Source organism: Idiotropiscis lumnitzeri, chromosome 5 (genome assembly GCF_059441095.1).
Source record: "Idiotropiscis lumnitzeri isolate Australia: NSW breed Sydney's pygmy pipehorse chromosome 5, RoL_Ilum_1.0, whole genome shotgun sequence".
In the NCBI taxonomy this organism is placed as follows: Eukaryota; Metazoa; Chordata; class Actinopteri; order Syngnathiformes; family Syngnathidae; genus Idiotropiscis; species Idiotropiscis lumnitzeri.
This window is the reverse complement of record NC_142395.1, coordinates 18,903,208-18,923,916: the sequence shown is the minus strand read 5'-3', so window position 1 is coordinate 18,923,916 and position 20,709 is coordinate 18,903,208. Positions and strand designations below refer to the sequence as shown.

Sequence of the window (20,709 nt, the reverse complement as noted above, 5' to 3'; positions counted from 1 at the left end):
GGGTTTCACCTTCTCGGCACGCATGGAAAGTCAAACTGAGTCACCTTACAATGGCAGTGGACGTGAAACAGTGTTGTGAAACGGTCTGAGAGTGTCGTATGTTATTCCTAGCAAGTATGTATGCATATAAGGAATGGTGGCGAAAAGAGAAAAAGTGATACTTTACACACACGCATTTGGGGTTTTACTTGGCCTCCACCCTTAGCTCTGCTCCCACGCTGTGGCGTCAGCGGGCCGGCCGTCCACTGAGTGCATTTCTCATTCCGTCAGATGTTGGGAAGCCGTTCAAGTTCTCCACTCTATTCTTTGACATTCCCCATCTCCCAAGAGAGGATGGGCAGCCTTGTCGCAGTAATGTCAAACACATGTGGAGAACAGACATGCTCTGGATAGAGTGGAGCAAACGGCAGCTACAACCACGGTGTGCAAGGACTACAGCTGCTGAGATGCTTGAAACTCAGACTTTGACACTCCTGTCATCAGCTTGCAGTCTCCAAGTGCATCATGCTTGTGTAAAAACTGTCGCCACAATCGACCACAGCAAAAGCCCTGCAAATGGGCAGCATTTGAGTCACTTCATGTCGTGCAAGGTCTAATGGTGGATAACAACAAAGAAATAACTGATTGGATGACAATTTAAGTGTTGGACAAAATATTGTAGAATAACGTCAGAATTGATCCCTAGCCCTTGTGACCACCAAACTGATCCTGCATCATCAGCATTTGAATGAGAAGTCAGTGTGAAGCCCTTTGAGTGCCTTGTAGGTGCAAAAGTGTGATGAAAGTTGAAGACCTTTAAATTCTATTGGGGAGGCTCCGGAAGTCACACAATTTTGGGGGGTCTTGAATGTACACTGTGCTACAATACTTGTTTTTTTTTTACATAGTGCTATTGAAAACAAGAAACACTATAGACAGAGTGTGCTGTTGTTATTAGCTGACAAAACCTCAAAATTATTCCAGTTTGAAAACGCAAATCTCTCTGTGTTATTGAATAGACACGCGAGTCGTCGACACGCTAAAAACGTGACGCTACGCATATGTTCAAGCGTTAAATAGCAGCTTGCCTTTCTTACGTTTTCCATAATATACAGTTAAGTGCCTTTAGTGGTTGTGAGTGTCATCCTGTATTTTATTACTCCTCTACTATTAGCTTTGTTACATGAACAAAACATGCGAGAGGGTTAGAAGTTTGTGGTCAACTGCCATTGGCGAAAAAGGTACTGTACTTCGAAACACTGATGTCATTGTCTTGTTGAAGTAAATATCTTCTGCGCAGTAAGCTTTAAAGCTATTTGAAGAGTAAATGTTGTCAGATAACTTGATGAGGAAAAAAGTTCAATCACACGTTTACAGAGAATATAAAGTCTTCAATTAACCTAACATGCGCGGTTTCGGATTGTAGGAGCACCTGCAGAAATCCCACACTAGACCAAGGAGAAATGCTAAGTCCAGACAGGAAGGCTGGAGCTAAAATTTGAACCCCGAACCTCAGAACTGCTTGGCAGACATGCTCGTCACAAATCCTACGTTAGATTAGATTGTGATAATTATCTAACAGAGCCATTCAGAAGCACAACTACGAGGGCATTGATGGTGGCTGACAATCTCAAACGCTCTCAAGTTCTTCCACACCGTCCCATCCAAGTGTCCATTGCAAATGGTTCAGCTAAAGCAGGAACGCGCTCAAAAGAACTGGACTGTGCTTTCAGTCAGACACGTGACTGATCGTAAAGTAGTCGACAGACGGAGCGAGGCCACACCAACGCACACACGCGTGCGCGTACACGGGGCTGATGTCTTTGGCTTGTTTGTCTTGTCTTGTTTGTGGTGGCCCAGGTGTCTTTGTTGTGCTGACCACCTGACTGACTCGCTGCCAGTTGGTAACGCACGCCCACCTGAGGCCATCTGCTCCGCTCATTAATTAGGAGGCAGGCGGCTTCACCTGCACTGCCCGCATTTAAATCACAATAATTACCACACAGCACACTTTTCCAACCCACGCACATATACAATGAACCCAAGCTTGATTTGACTGCTGCAAATGACCAACATGAGGAGACAAAGACATCCAGGGAAATGATACAAGCGAATAAGATTGTAAAACCGGACACTAGCAAACTTGTAATATTCAGAATTGCGAGGTTCCCTTACAGCGATGAACACAATGCTCTTATCACAAGCGTGCGCTAAATGGGCGGTGAATAACCACTCACGCCGGGGTCATAATGAAAGGCGTGCCTTTTTAAGAGCGCTACTTAATGATGAAGAGGGGACATCTGCCTCCAAGGGCCGGTCAGCTCTGGAAGGAGCGAAGCGAGGCGGAGATGATGCCCGCTTGGTGATGGACTTATCGTGTGCGGTGAGGCAGGGCGTCTGCACTGCGGTTTCACCCCTGCCTGTAACCTCACATCCATTGTTGGAGTCTATTATAGACTGTTCAATTATTCAGATGATATTTACCAGCGCCAATTATACGGGGCCGTGTCCTACAGAGAAAAAGGCCTTGGTGTTTTACTGTTGCACTCAGAGGCGGAAGAGAGCGCTGCGAGGCTGTTCAAGTGGGGGTCGAACTTTCGTTTTCCTCGCAGGGAGTGTCTCCGTAGGGGCTCCACTGGTTGGTTTGAAAACCTTCGTAGCATATTTGCTTGCATATGATCTTTCACTTCTATTCAGAATGCAGTCACCGTTATGATACTGCCTTTCTCTTCCATTTGGAGGGTAATGCCTCAAACCAGGACAAAAGATGATAAATAAGGGTGCAAAAGATGTCATGCAGCACCATACGCTTCGGTACACAGCAAATGTCTCAATTTATCCCCTTTCACCTCGCTCACCCCCCATCCAGGCAAGGTGGACACCATGCGAGGCAGCGCAAAGATTTTGTGTCATCACTTTGTTTCAACATCACTTTGATGTTCAAGCACAGACCTTGCTCACTCACTCTGGGTCTCTCTCTCTCTCTCTCCATCTCTGTCATTCCTACTTTTATTCCTTGCAAAAACTGTAAACTACAACAGAAGTCCATAGGCTCATAAATACAATAAAATAACCACGTTGGCTATGTTATTAAATCAGCCGCACATTGGTAATTTTCTTCCACGAGATAGCAGTGTCTTGACATGTGTTATCTGATTCGATATTATAGTTGACTTGGGATGAAATCGTGTTGACATGGAAAACCACAGCACACACAACGGTCACATGAATTGTTCCTTCTCACAAACAAAGTTGGATGCCGTTGAAGGATGAACAAGTATTGCACAAATTGAACGATTTAAATAGGATGAGCCTTCTTTCACAGGAAAAAAAAAAAACAACAAAAACAACTAAACCATCAACCTTCATGGGGAAACCACCCAAACAAATGCTTTACACTGTTTTAAATCCTGTATTGCTCATGTTGTACACTAGTAAATGTTTACTTACTCACTGAAGGTCGAGGTCAAATTGAGGTTCTTGTAGAGGTGATAATCCAGTTTCTAGAAGAGCTATTATATGGCCCCAATCCTCATTCTTTTGAGGGGTGGGGGGCATACAGCTACTGTAGATAGACGTCCTTCTTGTTGAAATACTGACAGGAAGGGGAGGCAAAAGCCGCCACTATTAAACATAGAGAATTATGTTCAACTTTCCTTTGGCCGTTCAGAATGGGCTCTTGGGCTTCCAGGTTTGATCACATTCGAGGTAATTATTTTCTTTATTGTAGGCTACCAGAAAAGATAAAAAAAAAATAATAATAAAAAAATGAGAAGAAGCAAGTCTCGACCACAATGAGTCTTTGGTTTTGTCAGATGTGAAATATCACAGCAGTCCATATAAATCCGCTCTCTTAGTCAAATTCGGGATAAGAAAGAATGAAGTAACAACGCAGTTTCGATGAAATAAAAAACCTCGTCCCTTGTCTGATAAAGACTCAAAACCCTTAAGTCCTCAAATCCTAGTGACTCCCACGTAAAAACTGCAAAAACATTAAGATGCGGATCCTTGAGTCTGCAGCGTGCGTCTATATCCTCGCGTGACTTTAAAAGCTTCTTCTTCTTTACTTCACGCTTGCAAGATCAAAAGTCCCAAAACGGCCGGTGAGTATAATTCCTCCCGTCTTCTGTCTGAGAAGCAGTTATTGGCTCTGTGGAGAAAGGAAGCCGAGCGCGCGCGTGTCTCAACGCGCTCCTTCTTTTCCACCTCCGCCGACTGTCAAAGCTTTGTGGCCACCGGGTTTACTTTTCAAGCATGTGCGCTCACGGAGTGCTTCTTCAGTGCAGAAATCAGGATTTTTTTTCCTCCCCCTTGTTTTGTCCTCACTAATGAATGGAGCTGGCGAGCCCACTGTGCGCACCAACCGCGGCTCTCTCGCCTCCTCCGCCTCTCTTTCGCTCTTCCTCTCTCTCTCGCTTTGCTTCGCTGTCCCCTCTGTAGCCTTCTGTCTGCGTTTAAACACCATCTGGAGCTCTCCCTCTCTCTCTCCGTCTCTCTCTCTCCCCTATCTCTCTCTGTCTTACTCTTTCTATCACCAATGAACGTTATGGGGTGACAATTGTTGTAAAAATGTTTAATTGTAACACAGCTGTATATTAAATCACATTGCGCCTCGCGTCCTTTCGTATTATTCAAATCATAAAGTGACCAAGGGCTTGGTTATTGTTCGACAGTTCCCTCACCTGCCAGTAAGGGCCGCTGTTTCCCCACATCAAGACGCCAACGGGGAGCGTGACCAGTTTCAAATCCACTTTTCCTGCAGACATGCGTCTTTCTTTATTTAACTTACCAAACGTACATATTGTGAAATACCATCAGATACCAAATGGGATTTGCATCCGCTCCCACCCTAAAAAAATACCAGTAGCATTTTTTCCCCCAGCTTCAAAAGTGATTTATTTGTGTTTGTTTGCAGGTGCTCTATCAGATAAATGGAAGTACATCAGATGGACAGTTATTAAATGTGAGCTTCGCCTTTATTCCATGGAAGCTTTTATGCCCACATCCATTTTCCATTTTATTGTTACTCCTTATTGGGCGTCTTTGTTGCTTGCTTTAATTATCGCCCAATAATATCGCACAATCTATTTTCTGTTTAAGTTATCTTTACACGCTGCTGTCTATGTATTATTGCTTTTCTTTTAATTTACTGCTTAACCTTCAATTTAAAACCAGCCACATCTGTGGCAATGTTGTTCTCCAGCCCATTGTATTCTTATCTTGAATGCCGTGGCAATCAAGCATTAAAAGGAGTAAGATCTCTAAAAGCATTAGTTCCTGTAAATTACTACTGATGAAACAAACAGCATGTTGTCAATGACGTGTCATGATAAGATTTTAATTTTGTCATGAATGCTCTATTACAGATACATTTGATATTTACATTATTTCATTTAACCTTGATTTGACTAATTCTAAAGGTTACAGGCACATGCACCTGTGATCAGCAGTATATTTGTCGTTGAGTTTAAGATTTCTTGGTGATGCATGCTAATGTGACCTGAGGCCAAAGAGAATATATTTTTATGACTTTGTTAATACCCACTGTAAACCAAGACACTATATTTTCAAATCTCATCACCGGTTGTATGCGGTCACAATTATGCCTAATCGCATATTAACTTTCAGTTCATATCTACACCTGAATAAATATAAAAAAATGCAATTTATTATGTGATATGATAGTAAGCAGGTACGTTCTACAGTGAGAATCGTCCACCTGTTCACTTTGGCCAGGCCTCCAATGCGCGTGCACACGTACATGCATGCACCAATGCCCACTTAAACGCACACACTCACAAACATAAACACAAATGCACACGCACACACAAAGAGTCATGATCAGGGACAGTAGACAATGCTGACACCCTCCTGACCCCTCCCGTGTCTACAGAACAAATAGAAGCAGCTTGTAAAGTACACACACACAGCTGCTCTGCCCCAACTCCAGTCTCACCAACCTTACCAGCCACCAACACAAATGTTGCTTTCATATCAAGCCAAGAGCAGCTTTGACTAAATAATGCACATGCACTGGAAAGGGAAGGAAGGTCCAGCTCTTTTTTTTTTTTTTTTTTCAGCAAAGCAAGAGCTCCACATGGTGCTCAATCAAGCAGGCCCATTTTTGATTACTTGCAGTCTGGTGCCAACCTTTTTGCTTAAACCATAACCGCGGTGTTACTCTGCGCCACCAAAGGAGGCAAGCGTACGTTCACAGTGCAGTTTACCAACCGTGTGCAGATACAAAGAAGTGTGAGATGCGATATACTTCCCAACTGGCGGACCTCAGAGTTCAAAGCAAACACGGTGAAGCAGCATTTAGCGGTTATGCTGCACGCAAATGGAATAAGCTACCTGCAGAAGTGAAGTTAGCGCTGAGTGGGAATGCTTTTAAATCCAAGTTTAAAATGTTCCTTTCCCCCCTCAATACCCTTGATTTAGGTCTTTTAAACATTTTAAAATCATTTTCACCGTACGGTCTTTTAGTCATTTAAAAGTGTTCAAAAAGACTGCGGTTAATATGTTTATGTTGGCAATGCACATTCTTTAGAAAAGTTAGTCGGCAACTTTTGTTTTCAGTGTTTTTATTCTGAATGTCATTTGCTGTTGTGTTTGTAAATGTTTTTAGGTGTTTTGTCTTTGCTCGTGTGAAGTCGCCTTGTGTATGAAATATGCTGGCCCTCCTGTACGCCGATGGTTGTCGTGGCGATGGGATGTTTATGAAACTTGGGTTGTTGTGCTTTACATTTCACCCGCTCAGAATTCAGGTCAAAGGCGCTTCTGCTGGTCTGCATTTTGTATTTGTCGCTGTCTGGACTTTGTTTTTCTTGCGAGACGCAGGCTATCAAAGAGGCAATAGGCGTATACGTCTGTGTGGTCGTGAGTGACAGAAAGGTTGGCGATGGGGGTTGCATCCAAAGAAAGGATTCCTGTCAAGGTGACAGCTCCAAGATGGACAGGATGCTATTCTCCTCGGGAACGGCGTCAGTCAACCTGTCAGCCTGCCTCTGCGCCAGCCTCTCATTCCTCTTAATTTGGCCTTTTGTTGAGCGGTCACTGGCTAAGCGCCGGCACTCCATGTGGTCGCTCTGATAAACTGCACAATGAAATGCGCGCAACTCTCCGACATGAACTCTGTGACATCATACGGCGGCTGGAAGTCTCTTTGATGACATTAATTGCGAAAACAGCTTTGTCTTTTTCCTATCTCGCGCCACAAACACCGCAGTCCTCCGCAGTCCATTCTGTTGCGTCTATTATGTATTGACTGCATCTCCTGGATGGTTGAGCACTTTCTGATATGCAAACATTGGAGTATGGGCTTTGTGCAGTAGGTATGGTAATGGCGAGCTCCCGCCGCATGTGTGTGTGTATGTGTTAAAGCAGGGAGAAAGAGAAGTTTGCAGCACTCACACATAGTAAATCCTTTCTTCGAATAGCAGTCATAGGCTAGAGTGTTGAAAGGAGATAAGACCCTGAAGCTGACTGAAAGGGAACGTTAGAACCATTGTATTCCCGCACCGCTCTCACTTCCCCTATCCTCTGCTCTCATACACTTTCAGTGTCACTTTCACTGTGATGAAGCACCCATTAAAGATACCAAGGCACAGGTGAGCTACAGCATGGGGGAAAAAAAATGTTTTTAAAGCACCTCACTTGATCACAACAAGGCACGAAGGATTGGATTTGTATTGAGGAATTCCCCCGGGAGTCACTTGAATCCTCCTGGAATGGGTTTTTATGATTTAAATCTTCTCCGGTCATGTGATGATACCTCATTTTAACATCTTCAAGTTGAGCTTGTCGCCAAGCCCCCCACTATGCTATGACAGACTACGCCAACGTGAAAGACTCTGTCGGTGTAACAGATCATTGACCCAGCCACTCAAGCACACACGCGCTAGAATGCAGCAATTTGCCGACGTTTTGTTTGTAATCGAGCAGCAAAGTGTTGCTTGTTTGAATCATCCATACATGACGAGAATTCCAAATTCAATCTGAGTGTTTGGAGGGAAATGTGCGTTCCTGTGCCAAAAAGAACACGGAGAAGTGTAATCTTCAGATGCAGAGCTATTGTGATCCTCATTAACGGGGAAGCCAACCCAAAAAATTCCAAACAAGAATATATTCCATACAGCCTAACTAGTCAATACACGGCATTCTGATTAATATTGCGTTTGTGGAATTTGAGCTAAGCAGCAAAATCCAGCCGTTTTTCTCCATCTCAGCAGGCGGCCATTTTGTCATTTTCTGTCAACTGAAAATGACATCACAGTTGTAGCTTATAGCCAATCATGGCTCATCTTACAAAAAATGGTGAGCCGTGATTGGTTGTTATCAGAGCCCTGACCACCTGTGATGTCATTTTCAGTTGACAGAAAGTGACGGAATGGCCGCCCCCTGAGATGGCTAAAAACTGGTGGATCTTGCTGCTTAACTCATATTCCACAAACGCAATATTATTCAGAATGCCACGTTTAGACTCAAACCAAAACCCATAATAAACTGAGAATCTGGAATATTTCCTTATAAACCAAATCTATGCACAATACATTTCTTGGTCTAAGATAAAATGAATAAAAATAATCAAGAGACAAATCTTACCAAATCAACTCTTTCCTCTGCAGTAGCCACCACAAGTTTAATCCCAAAAATACAAATTCTAGATTCAAATCAGTAAAACTTATTACTCTTAAAAGTAACACATAAAACAATCCAACAAAACAAGAAGCCATTATGCATGATATGCACAAAAGACATCTATTTTTTTTAAACATTTTTTGTTGTCACTTAGCCTGAATATACATTGTGCGACCTCACGGCAGTTCCGAGATAATTCAATTTAATACACCTTACACCTTTGTGTAACCCAGTAAGGGTGTTGATTTGCGACTCGCTTTTTGTGACAACAGAATCTTCCTGGAGCAGTTCAATATCACAATGTTGATATTTGTCTGAAAGTCGACCTTATTTATTTGTATTTCTGTTTCATGATGCACCCGAACTGTTGAAGCGTGTCACAAAGAGGGTTTGCAGAATTGTTGTTCCGTGTTTTGGCTGCCAAATAAAACTAACTAAGCAAATCGTTCGCCGTGTTGTACATTGTTGCTATGAATGTCAATAACTTCAATTTCAAACTTGTTCCGACGTAAATTACTGTTTTTATGCCAAAAATAATTTTTTGGCAAAGCATGAATGTGTCACGAATTTCTTTCTGATCTCTTCAAAGAGAGTCTTTATAAGTCATATTTACAGATAAAATTATTCTTGTCTCAGATCATTAACTCACGGAGTAATAAAGCCTGCTCGCAGTTAGTCTCCGTGGATAAACTCATCAATCCTTGATTTTCACTGCCTCAGAAATTACGTTGCACAAACATGTGACAAAGCTTTGTTTCATTTCCAGAATGATTGTTGACTCTCATTTCATATTTTAAAAGTGCCTTTTTTTTTTTAAATTTTTTCAAGGTCGGCAGATGCGTTGACTTTTGATCCCAAAAGACATTTTCATTTTCATCATTCTCTTGTTATGACGCCATACCTCATTTATCTGCAATGTGTTTATTGCTTCATGGATGCTGACATGCAAATCAACGTGGCTTTGTTTCTAAACAAAGTGATGTCAAGGCTTTGCAGCGTGTTATTTGAGTGTGCAGCTGTTATATATTTACTAATAGCATTGTACATAGAACACATCATGTTGTTGACATCTGGAGAAGAGTAGTTATAAAGGTTGTTTAGTTAACAAAAACTGACAAAATCACTAAAATTAAAATATTTGTTAATGAAATAAAATAAAAACAAATATGCTGGAATACTTATCGTGATGTTTTTTTAATCTTGCACACGAGCAAAACACCAATTCCTTGAAAAACTAAAACTAATACTAAACCTAACTAAAACTATGTGCGTTTGAAAAAATTAAAACTAATTAAAACTAACAAAGTTTCCCTGAAAACTAATTGAAATTAAAAAACAAAACTTAAAATGAAATAAAAACTAACTACAATTAAAATTCGAAATCTATAATAACCCTGGTACTTATAGAGTGAATTCTCTCAGAATTGGCTTTTGTAATGGTGGTTTGGATAAAACTTTTTGCCTTTCTCACAGAGTCAACCTCAGGATTATATTGACTATCCATAAATGACTGAATGGCTTCAGCCCAAGACACTGATCAGATCTCCTTACTCTGAATAAACTGTGCAGACCTCTTATATGACGTTCAAGATCTTTGGTCCCTGAGTCATGTCTAAACACAGGGAAGTCCAATGTTATGTCTATGGCTTTATTTTATTTTTTTTTTGCCCATTTACTCTTTCTATTACTTTGAGTTGCCTTTGGATATTAGAATAATGTCAAAGCAGTGATTTTATTTTTCTTTCTAACAAATCCTCAAGTATTTTGTCACGCTTGACAAAACACAAAGTAACGAGATACGGTTACAGAATAAAAAGTTTGATACATTCAAGACGTCAGATTTTTTTCATTTTATTTATGAAGTATGTGTTTGTGTGTGTGAGAGCAACAGATGTACAAACTGTCAAAATAGGAAGTGACACCTGATTAAATCAAGTGTTGACTCAAGGGTCACATTGTCAGCCTGCTCACAGAGGGAAACGGACAATAAAATCCTCAGTTTACAGCTGAATACTCTCCCAGACATCCATTAGAGTCAGTTACCTACAATTACATCAGGAACGCCTGCTCTCTCTAAACTCGGTGATACCGTGGATAGCACTGGTCTGTTTTTGTTGACCTTTAGGAGGCATTTCAACAATTTCTTTATTATTTTGTATTTGCAATCAAAGTTTCAAATATACAAAATACCTCTCAGTATAATACACTACAGCAGAGGTCCCCAAACACCGGGTTGCGGCCCAGTACCGGTCCGCAAGCCACTTTGGACCTTGCCATGGCGGGCCACGCAGATGAAAGGAAAACAAAACTTGCAGGTTTATTCATTATTTGAGGCTATGAAATATCTTATTTCAATTAAGTCAATGATGAAGTTGGCCCTAATTGTAAGCGTAACGGCTACCTTGACTTCTGTTTTTGACCATTCTGCTTTATCGCACTTTTAACTGATATTACATAGCTGTCACCAACGCCAGCCCGAAATCATATTCAGTCGCTAATTTAGGATGCTAACAAACGGCTCGTTAATTATGCTGTCATTGTATGACACTACACGAGACTCCGCCGTTAGTGGCTACTACCGGCTGGCAGCTAGCGGTTAGCGTTAGCAATTAGTGCTAGCTCCTCCTGCTCCCCAATAGCAGTTTCTGGTCCACAAAAGTTATGGACGTGTATGAACCGGTTTGCTGTGGAAAAAAAAAGGTTGGGGACCACTGCACTACAGTTCTAGACCACCGCAACTATTAGGCCCAATAAATTGCATTAAATTATAGAATTGCACCTAACGGTTGGAGGTCAGTGACTTTTCAGTATGTAGTGTATCTACAGAACAACATGCAGAATGAATACTTGTTTGAAGCTACTGAAGGTTTTCAGGTGAGATTCTCGCGCCTGCGTGTGTGCGTGTGCGTGAGTGGAGAAAGGTGGGCAGAGGAGAGAGTAGTTATCCTCTCTATTTTCTCTGCACCAGCTTTGTGGTTTGTGTGAGGAACAGATGTTCACAAGTTGATACACTGCCTCATCTCCCCCCCGCTCGCTATCTCCCGTGCCAGCACCACCAACTGTCTGAGCGTATGCACACGCACACAAACATGCGCGCACACGCGTGCACACCTTCACACATACATGCACGTATGCACACTTTGTCACCACTTTGTCTTTTCTCAACCCTCATAGAAACTATTCTCTCATTCCTTATTAAACTGAGTTTCTGTCCTTATTGCAGCAGTCTTATTTTGTGTTTGTTGAGTATCTCTGGTATGAATCTGTCTTTTTGTGTCCCATTTGTTCAGTCATCTGGTCATGAAGAAAGCTATCATGAGTTCACATGACAACTTTGAAAGATGAACCAATAATTTAGCGCGTGAGATGAAAGCTGAACATATCTTTCCAATTTTGTTGACGTTATGGAGCTTCTTGGTGGAATGTGATCATCGAATCAATACTGACAGCAAAATCCTTTCAAGTACTTTGTTGAAAAACAAATAGTTGGATGAACTCCAAATTTCAAGGCAATAAACTTTGATAAAATTCGAAGTTGGCAATTGAACTAAATACTGTATTTTTAAGTGTTGCTGTGGTCAAAACGGGCTTTTCTACATTTCACAACAAAGATATGAGTTGACGGGACTTTTGCCCATTTATTGACCCGACCAACTTGACGATATTGGTAAAAACAACTCAAGTTGTTTGCCTTGCATTGTTGCTGAAATTAATTTACATCATTTTTATTTTGTTTTATTTCAGGCCCATAAAGACACGTTGAAATAATCGATTAAATAATCAAAAAGATTTGTATGTCATTGCCCTGCTGGAAAGATAACTCGTTTTTTTGTTTAAAAAAAAAAAAAGCTTATTAATTGCTATGAAGGATTAGCAAAGACCCAAAATTATGTAGTTTCTGATAATGTTGACAAAAGGTGTGAAACAGTTTGAAATTCACTGACCCTTTTTGCTTTACGACGCTTTATTTAGTTTGTCGCCTTTTCTCCCACTCACCGTCTTTCTCATTGCCTTCCTTCCTCTATCTGGACCTGCTGGGAGGGTGCGCTAGTGCTGGGTGGCAGTTCCTTATTGTGCGTTGATGTGTGTATGCGTGTGTGTGTGTCAGTATGCTGTTTGGGGCTGATAAGGCCCAGGGAGAAGAGCCAGCGTGCCGACATATTCTTACCACCGTGGTTATCGGCCGTCGCAGCTGTGCCTGAGCTCGGCGACATCTGCTCCCTCACAGGAAGCCTATGCTGCAGCTCATAACGCCTCACACTAACACACACACACACCCCCACACGCGTACACACACACACACACACGCGTACACGCAAACATGCACACGCACACGCATGCCCAGTTACAGGTAGAGCCCCTTGAGACAATGAAGTGTATTTACAGCTCACACTGACAATTTTTGATTTCTTCAGTGTGTGGGGGTGCGTGCGCGTGTGTGTGTGTTTCACATGTGAGATGACTGGATTGGAGCAGTGACACCATAGTTCCACTGGGTTTTTATCACTGAATTACAGAAGGGATGCTTATGACTAAGCCTAATTATAGAGGCCTTATCGGTGCAATGTTCACAAAGCTCATTACTGCCAAGAAATGGCAAGCGCTGCAGGTAATTCACTACACTGGGTATTAGTCTTCTATCTGGCTTATAGTTTCTACATATTCACTCTCTATCAAATTAGGATTTTCATATCTGAATCTTATTGCGCCTCTCCCTCTTGAATCATTTGCTGGTTTAAGTGAAGGCTGTCCTTTTTACTTCAAGACACTACTTAGTTTCTTCAAGAATGTTTTTTTTTTTATCTCTTCCCTCTTTTCCTGAAAGCCGTTCACGTGATTTTTTTTCGGGGATGTGGGGCAAAATGTACATGTTTCAGCCATCCATTCTAGACTTGTGACCGGAAGAGTGTTGAAATGGTGACCTCACTTATTTGGTTCATTACTTGACTTAACCAAAGTTTGATTATAAGTCACTTTTTAAGTTATGTTTAGAAGAGGATGCGGAATGCTTTTTATGAAAATATTAAAAAAATGGACATCAGAATTTTTTTTTTTCATATTTTAAGTTATAGACTTTCTGGATTTCAGTGAACATGATTTACTTGTTTTTATATGCATAAAAAGTGCAGTCTTCAGTAAACCTTATATAAAAAAAGGTCAGTCTTTTTGGGAATTGACTTATTAAACTGTTATTACTGTGATGGTAAAATGTAACATTTCCAATGTACATAATTTATAAATATAATAATCATTAAAAAAACAAACATGGACTTCTTACATTCATCACAGCTCTGCTTCACACAACCTGTTGGGACTTTGTAAACTTGAATCTTGATGCGATTCCCCCAAAAAGCTTTAATATTTTTTAAGCTAGATAACACTTTGTTGACAGTACAGAGTGTGCGACCAACCTTAATATTTTCATCTTTAGCCATCACAAATTCAACATATTTCCAGCTGGAAAATGCAACCATCTCTGCATACGTGGCACATGGCGTTGAAAACTTGAGTTGGCATGTACGTGACATCGCTCCCTTCTCCCCCCAGACGATAGGGCATAGATGATCTTATTCCATAATGCTTTATGGTTGAAAATGTAAATTGTTTGCTTTTATTACTTTTAACATATATATATATATATATATATATATATATATATATATATATATATATTGTGGGGAAGTTGGCGATATAAAAAAAAACCCTCACAATACTGTCAAAAAAATACTCAAGAAATTGTAACAAAAAGCATTTATATGTTTTTGTATTTGTATATTTTTGTAAATAATCGCAGCGACAAAGAAAGTCATGCTCATTCATTTTATTATGTCTTCCCATTGGCTCAGCGGCATAAAGTATCATGGTCTATGTAGTTCACTATGCTGTGTTCGGCTGAAGAGGGGAAAAAAGTAAAATTTTTGATGGAGATGTACCACTTTTAATATCGCAACATAACGATACCGTGGCAATTTTAATATCGCGATATTGCCATTATTTTTACATGCCTGGTGCCTGTATGTTTTTTTTAACCTCCTTTATTTTATTAATTGTTAAATATTCATTTTTTTCGCATTGTTGCAACCATTGACGAACAAGACCATGGCTGAATTTGGTGTGGTGATCAATAACGTGCGCCTCACGCTTCTCACTTCAGCAGTCTTGTGGCAACAGTCTGCTCTTGACTCAGTTACTCAAGATAGCAGCTATTATTGAGTAACGTATGACTAAGTAACATCAATGTACCTGAATGAACCTTACATAACGCTAAACCCCACACCATATATACACAAGAGTAATGACAAACTTCCCATAATCAAATTACCTGCACAATTAGGAATTGCGCGACTGCCCTCTCAGCGCCTGTCAATCAACACTTGAGATTCATCCATTTTCTATATCACATTCATCTCTGATGAGGGTCACTTGTGAGCTGGCGTAAGAAGAGGGCGACAAACCGCACTGGTTCCCAGTCAATCAAAGGGCATTTAAAGGTAAACAACCTAGAGACCATTTAGAGTGTTCAAAGAACCTGTGGACTTTTGAATTGTGAAAAAAAAACGGAGAAAACCCACGCAAGCATGCAAACTACAAACTCCACAGTGGATGATAATCTAGAGCAGGCATCGCCAAACGGATCCGGACCGCGGGATGATTCAGACCGGACCCATGGCCAATCTATGATGATTTTTTTTCAGGGCACATTCGCAAACGTTGGCGCTGCAATTCTAGTAAATACGGAAAAGGCGTCATTGATTTGAGCCAATCAAATCTTTTGTTTACGATCCACTGCCAATTGCGCAGCAGACCGGAAGAGAGTGCTGCTGACAGTATGCCTTGCTAAAAAGTTAGCGAGGTCGATGCGTCTTGTTTTAAATGAATGGACGGAGAATTTTAGTTTCGTTCTGGCCAATTCAAAACCAGTGTGCATCATACGCTCCGAAACCGTTGCAACATTGCGAAGCGCCACTACGAAACAAAGCACCGCCCTTTTGTGCACAGTTATCCGTGACGTTTGAGGTGAGCGCATGCAAAAACATCAAACTTCGAGTGCAGTACAACAGATTTTTACATTTTCGTTTACATCCCAGCGGCATGAAAACGAATATTCAGTAAAAGTATCATGGATTTTGGGGAAACATAAAAAAACGTTCAAGTGATGGGGAAGTTGTGAAGGAGTGCTTAAATGTGGTTGCACAAACATTATTTAAAGGAAAACAAATAATTTACGAAATCCCAATGGCCCTGACTCCGTTCCAACCCAGATTCAAGTCACTGGCAGGGCAGTCACAAACTTATTTTTCTCATTAAGAGAAGTTAAAAAAAATATTCAAAAGAAAAAGTGATGTCAAAGCTCATTTTGAATGAATTTTTCATGAGGACAGCCATTTTTATTGATTGTGGACTGAACATGTTGACCTGTTTTACTTGGATAATTAGGCTTTCCGTTTTTTTTAGGCTGATAACTCTTTGATTTAAGAAAAAAAGGTAAAAGATGTTAACTCAATCCTTATCACTTGATATATTTCTGCAGGAGATGTTTTACTGTTTTTTCTGGAAGTGGATCCCTTAAATTCCTGGAGCCACATTTTCTTGAATGTGAAATAAACGCCTTATATTTGTTTGACTGGCAAAGGTGTTTAATGGGAACATTGCTAAATATTTAGTATATAAGTGCGCTCTGTTGAAAATGACTAAATATTGAAACTATATAAAAATGTGAACATAGGCTAGACATTTCGGGAAGTTGGACTTTGATTCGGACCTTTTAATTGGAAGAAATTTTCGTCGTGGAAGTCTGTGACTTTTCATTGAATACCTCTGATCTAGAGTGTATGCCGGTCTGGGGATGCCCTGAGCAGAAAAGCCACACTCACACACACACACACACACCTGCTCAATAATATGAAAACTTGTTTCATTTTTCTTTCCACCACAGGACTTGAATGAGCTTTCATTAGCTCGTTAACAATGATGCAATACGTTGTCGGGAACAAATGATGTCATTTGGATTCTGTGGGCTTGGAAGACCGTATGTGAAAGCCATAAGATCAATTGTATAACTTAATTATTTATTTTTTAACAAAAGTAAGATTACATTCACACAGAAAAGAAGTTACTCGCGGTCATCGTTTAAACTTCTGAAAGTTAATATAATGCCAGCGTTTGCGGATGTTCCGGCTAACTTCAAAACATAAATAACAAAACTCCTAACAAGACAAATAAACGTCACGTTGCCCTTTTAGTATGCAGCATTAAATCAACACAAAGTGTTATCCATCAATCACGCTCACTTAATGAGCAGATCTGACAGCAGGCAGAGCCTCCATCACTCATCATGCCAACACACTGTCTAACCTTCGATAAAAGACGCACTCGTACCTTCGCCAGATCGGAGTTGGACACTTGGTGCCAGCTTTGAATTGAGGCCTCTGTGCCGGAGTATGTCTTTCGTCTTGATCAGTCTGTGGCTGACCAGGGTCACTGTAGGGACAAATGCCAGGTGTCCAACTTTCTGGTTCACCGTCTTGTACTCTTGATGTACCTCAGCAGACATTTTCCAAACTGGTTTTCCTCTGCGATGATTGGAATCTTCAACTTGCTTGCCAGCAGTGCAATTCGTCAATCCAGTAAGAAGGAAACTCTTAGAGTTTCAAATGGGGAAGACAAAAATCATGAAGAGAAAACAAGACTGGCTATAGCTTCATTTTCACACTGAGAAGGTTTTGCAAGTATCTTCTCATAAATGTCCATCTTTCTACAGAGCAAGCCGCTTGCAGGGGTGATAAGTTGTAATGTTCCAAAATGAGGAAAAACAAAATTGCATCCTTTCATGTCTTGACCAATGTGGATTTTTGCAGTATTATTCCTGGTTTTTCCTTTGATATTTTTTCTTTCAAGGTATCCGTAAGATGGCAGCTTTGATGTCGGAGACCTCATCCATTTTCAACCAAAAGTCTCTTCAAGATGAACTGATAACATTTTGCATGTTCCTTCTATGCCTTGTCCAGTCCCACTGGTTCGCTCGGGTTCCTGACTTGGCGCGTGTGAGGCGCAGGCGGCGACACAACACGGTGTGTACGTGTGTGTCAGCAGCAGGTCAGATAGTGTCGAAGGGGCTGTGCTCTCGTGTGAACCCTCCTCCTGCCCTGCCTGACTGTGCCGCTCAAATAAGAAGTGTGCATTTGTGTGTCACGGTGAGTGTGTTGCAGTGCCTGAACCCCCTGTGGAGGTCAGGCAGCGAGGCCAGCTTCAGACAGCAGCAAGCAGCAGGACCTGAACCTCCATCTGGGCCTCCTCTGCAGGAACCAGCTGTGACTGCGGCCAGCAGCATCTTCTTCTTTTTCTTTTTTTTTTCTGTTGCCCTCCTTCTGCAGCCTCGTTTGTGCCGGTGCACCCTTCCTGCACCCGTGATGATAGCTTTTGTACTTCCATATAGCCAGACACATATCCTGTTATATTTTTCAACATGTTTGATAGCTCAGTCAAGTGCCAAAGAAAGGGAAAAAACAAATTTAGTTAACACTGCATATGCCATACATTTTTGCGACCACCCAAAATATTAGTCCTATATATGGGCCAGCTTGTCCAAAAGGGAAGCGTAGCTGTAATTATGCAAACAAAATGGAATTATAAAATGGGGCACAATTATTGAGATTGGTGCCTTTATTTCATCAGTGTGTAAAAAGGAATGCACAATTTAACGCCTGAGATTAACGGGCCACTTCATGTTGAATGCAATTGTCACTGTCACTCCAAGGTCACCATGCATCTAATTATGTAAATGCGAAAGGCCTGCGATGGCTGTGTGAAAGCATACCTTGGCCTTGACAGCGTCCCACTATGGCAAGTTCTGTCTGAAAGTAACAGAAGCCAGCGTGAATGCGGTCGTGGTCTAATGTGAAAGCTCGGTTATCCTGGAGCTTTGGGTCTTCAAACCTTTGACCTCTTAGGACTCATTAACCCTGAAAACCTCAATGACACACACACACGTACACCCCCACACACGCACACACACACACACACTGCAGGAAGCTTCTGTTGGAGCTAGTCATGGGCTGATGAGAGAAGTGAGAGGGGATGTGAGCACATGATGTGCCAAATGCCTGCTTGAAACCAGATGGTCATCAGCAGAGAGGAAGTGAAAGAAAAGTGCTGTGTGGGGAGAGAGAGCGAGAGAGAGAGAGAGAGAGCGAGTGAGAGAGAGAGAGAGAGAGTGAAAGAGAGAGAGAAACCTATTCACAGACATACGGTACATGTGGGATTTCCCACAGTTACTACTGCATGCAATTATCGTGGTAGTCCACTTTAAGTCAATCAATAATTGACTACCAGATGCCAAATCAAAATCCAAGCTCACTGGCTGTAATTTACAAGCCAACCTTTATGTGGTAAACATCCTGTATCGCTTGTCCACAAAAAGGGGTTGCATGCGAGCTGCAGCACGACACAGGGCACATATAGATAAAGAATCAGTCAATCATTCTAACAAATGCAGTTCACGCCCTATTTTTTGTGCACTTGGCGTAAGAATGGGCGCATCGTCATTTTCGTGCTGGGGCAAGTTTCGTTTGCAGTTTGGAAATTTGGCAGACTGCAAAATGTCACTGGCTGTTCCGGCAGACTGAGAGCGTTCTCCTTGCCCTGCCCCTAGGACAGTATTTAGGTTGAGAGACCAAAAAATTTGCACATCTTATTTTTTGTGCTGCGGCAAGTCTAGTTTAATGTGTTTGTGAATTTGGTAGACTGCGCTACACCTATGCAATTTGGTGACTAAAGGTACACTCCATTTTAGAGCAGATAAAAGCAGGTCTAAGTTGTGGCGCAGGTGGTGTAACACCATTTAGTTGGATTTGATCGTGGCGCACACAGACAGATTCTGAGTTCTGTGGATGGGTGTGGTGCATGTCATCGTTTTTCATTGGGAATATGAAAACAGCTTGGGACAGTCCTTCGGAATCATTATATAAATCAATTAATTCAACAATGACACCCCCCTGAGCGTGTGGCACAACTGTGGGTGGTGGTGTTAGGATGATGGGGGATTGTCACACACGGACAGACGATCCGTGGTGGAAGCGCCCATCCACGGCCGCCAACTTTACATCGTCAGCAAGCGGAGATCTTGTTAGACTGCGCTTTGCGCTAGACTTATGCTGGGCACACAAATAGGTCACAGCTGTACTTTGTAATTTTGCCTTTTATGTACTTCAACCCCCTGATACGAGCACACAACCAATTTTTGTATGTGTCACTTATTATAGGAGCCTTTGCCCTTTTGTATCATCCCACTTCTCCAGATGTTGGCAGGTAGAAAATGAGGTTTGGGTGGGGAGAGAGATAATAATTGTGCCATAATCACTGGCAGACAGCTCCGACTCTGGCAGGTGCTATCAGAGGAGCGACCCAGTGGTGCCTTCTCCCCTCCGATAAGGTCAGAGGGGGGTGGCAGGATGGAGGACGGGTGGAGGGGGAAGTAAGAGAGCAAAGGAGGGAGCGAATTGGGCAGAGGGGGGCAAAGCGTGCATTACAGATGAGCGGCTCGCCTCGCCTTATCTCCCCCCGGCGGCTGCTACTGGAGGCTTCCAGATGCGACGCGCCGAAGCAGCAGTGTCACAGCGATCCCTCTATCAGCGGCGCGCAGACACCCATTGCCAAACACAAGCCCAGCAGGAGGACACAACATTAGCTCTTTTACAACTCCATTGCTGAGGAGATGCAAAAATAATCGGCCACTTTTGTTTTGGTACACCTACCTACATGGTTGGAATTATGAATGCATTCCAGTGTTGTAGCCAGGTTCGAAATGACATGACTGTGGTGTTGGGGTCCATTGGGCTATGTGCAAATTGGTGGTGACTCGATTTGCGATGCAGATTGGCTGTTAAAAAAAAGTCAAATCAGAATTTTTAGATCAATACGATTTTGGATTCAACACGTGTGACGTATATACTTAAGTGAGGGTGGAATCAGAATCAGAATCAGAATCAAAAATCCCTTTATTGTCATTGTACTCAAGTGTGCAATGAGATTAGAGTGCTCCCCTCTCCAGTGCAATACAACAATAATTCAGATAAATATATAAACTAGATA

General features: G+C 41.8%; 1 protein-coding gene across 10 annotated transcripts in view; it reads right to left on the bottom strand.

Annotated features, from left to right (window-relative positions):
• Positions 1-18,103, bottom strand: part of cbfa2t3 (CBFA2/RUNX1 partner transcriptional co-repressor 3) — a 46,949-nt gene extending 28,846 nt beyond the window's left edge. For 5 of the 10 annotated variants that reach the window (XM_088296351.1, XM_088296353.1, XM_088296354.1 and 2 more), the window contains exon 1: positions 16,999-18,103. In XM_088296351.1, the coding sequence (XP_088152477.1) occupies positions 16,999-17,173 (175 nt within the window). In that variant the 5' untranslated portion in view covers positions 17,174-18,103. Of the gene's footprint in view, positions 1-3,429; positions 4,406-4,661; positions 4,748-16,381; positions 16,481-16,998 lie in introns of those variants that run through there. The other 5 variants (XM_088296357.1, XM_088296361.1, XM_088296358.1 and 2 more) reach the window with 4 other exon arrangements.
• Positions 18,104-20,709: the final 2,606 nt, after the last annotated feature.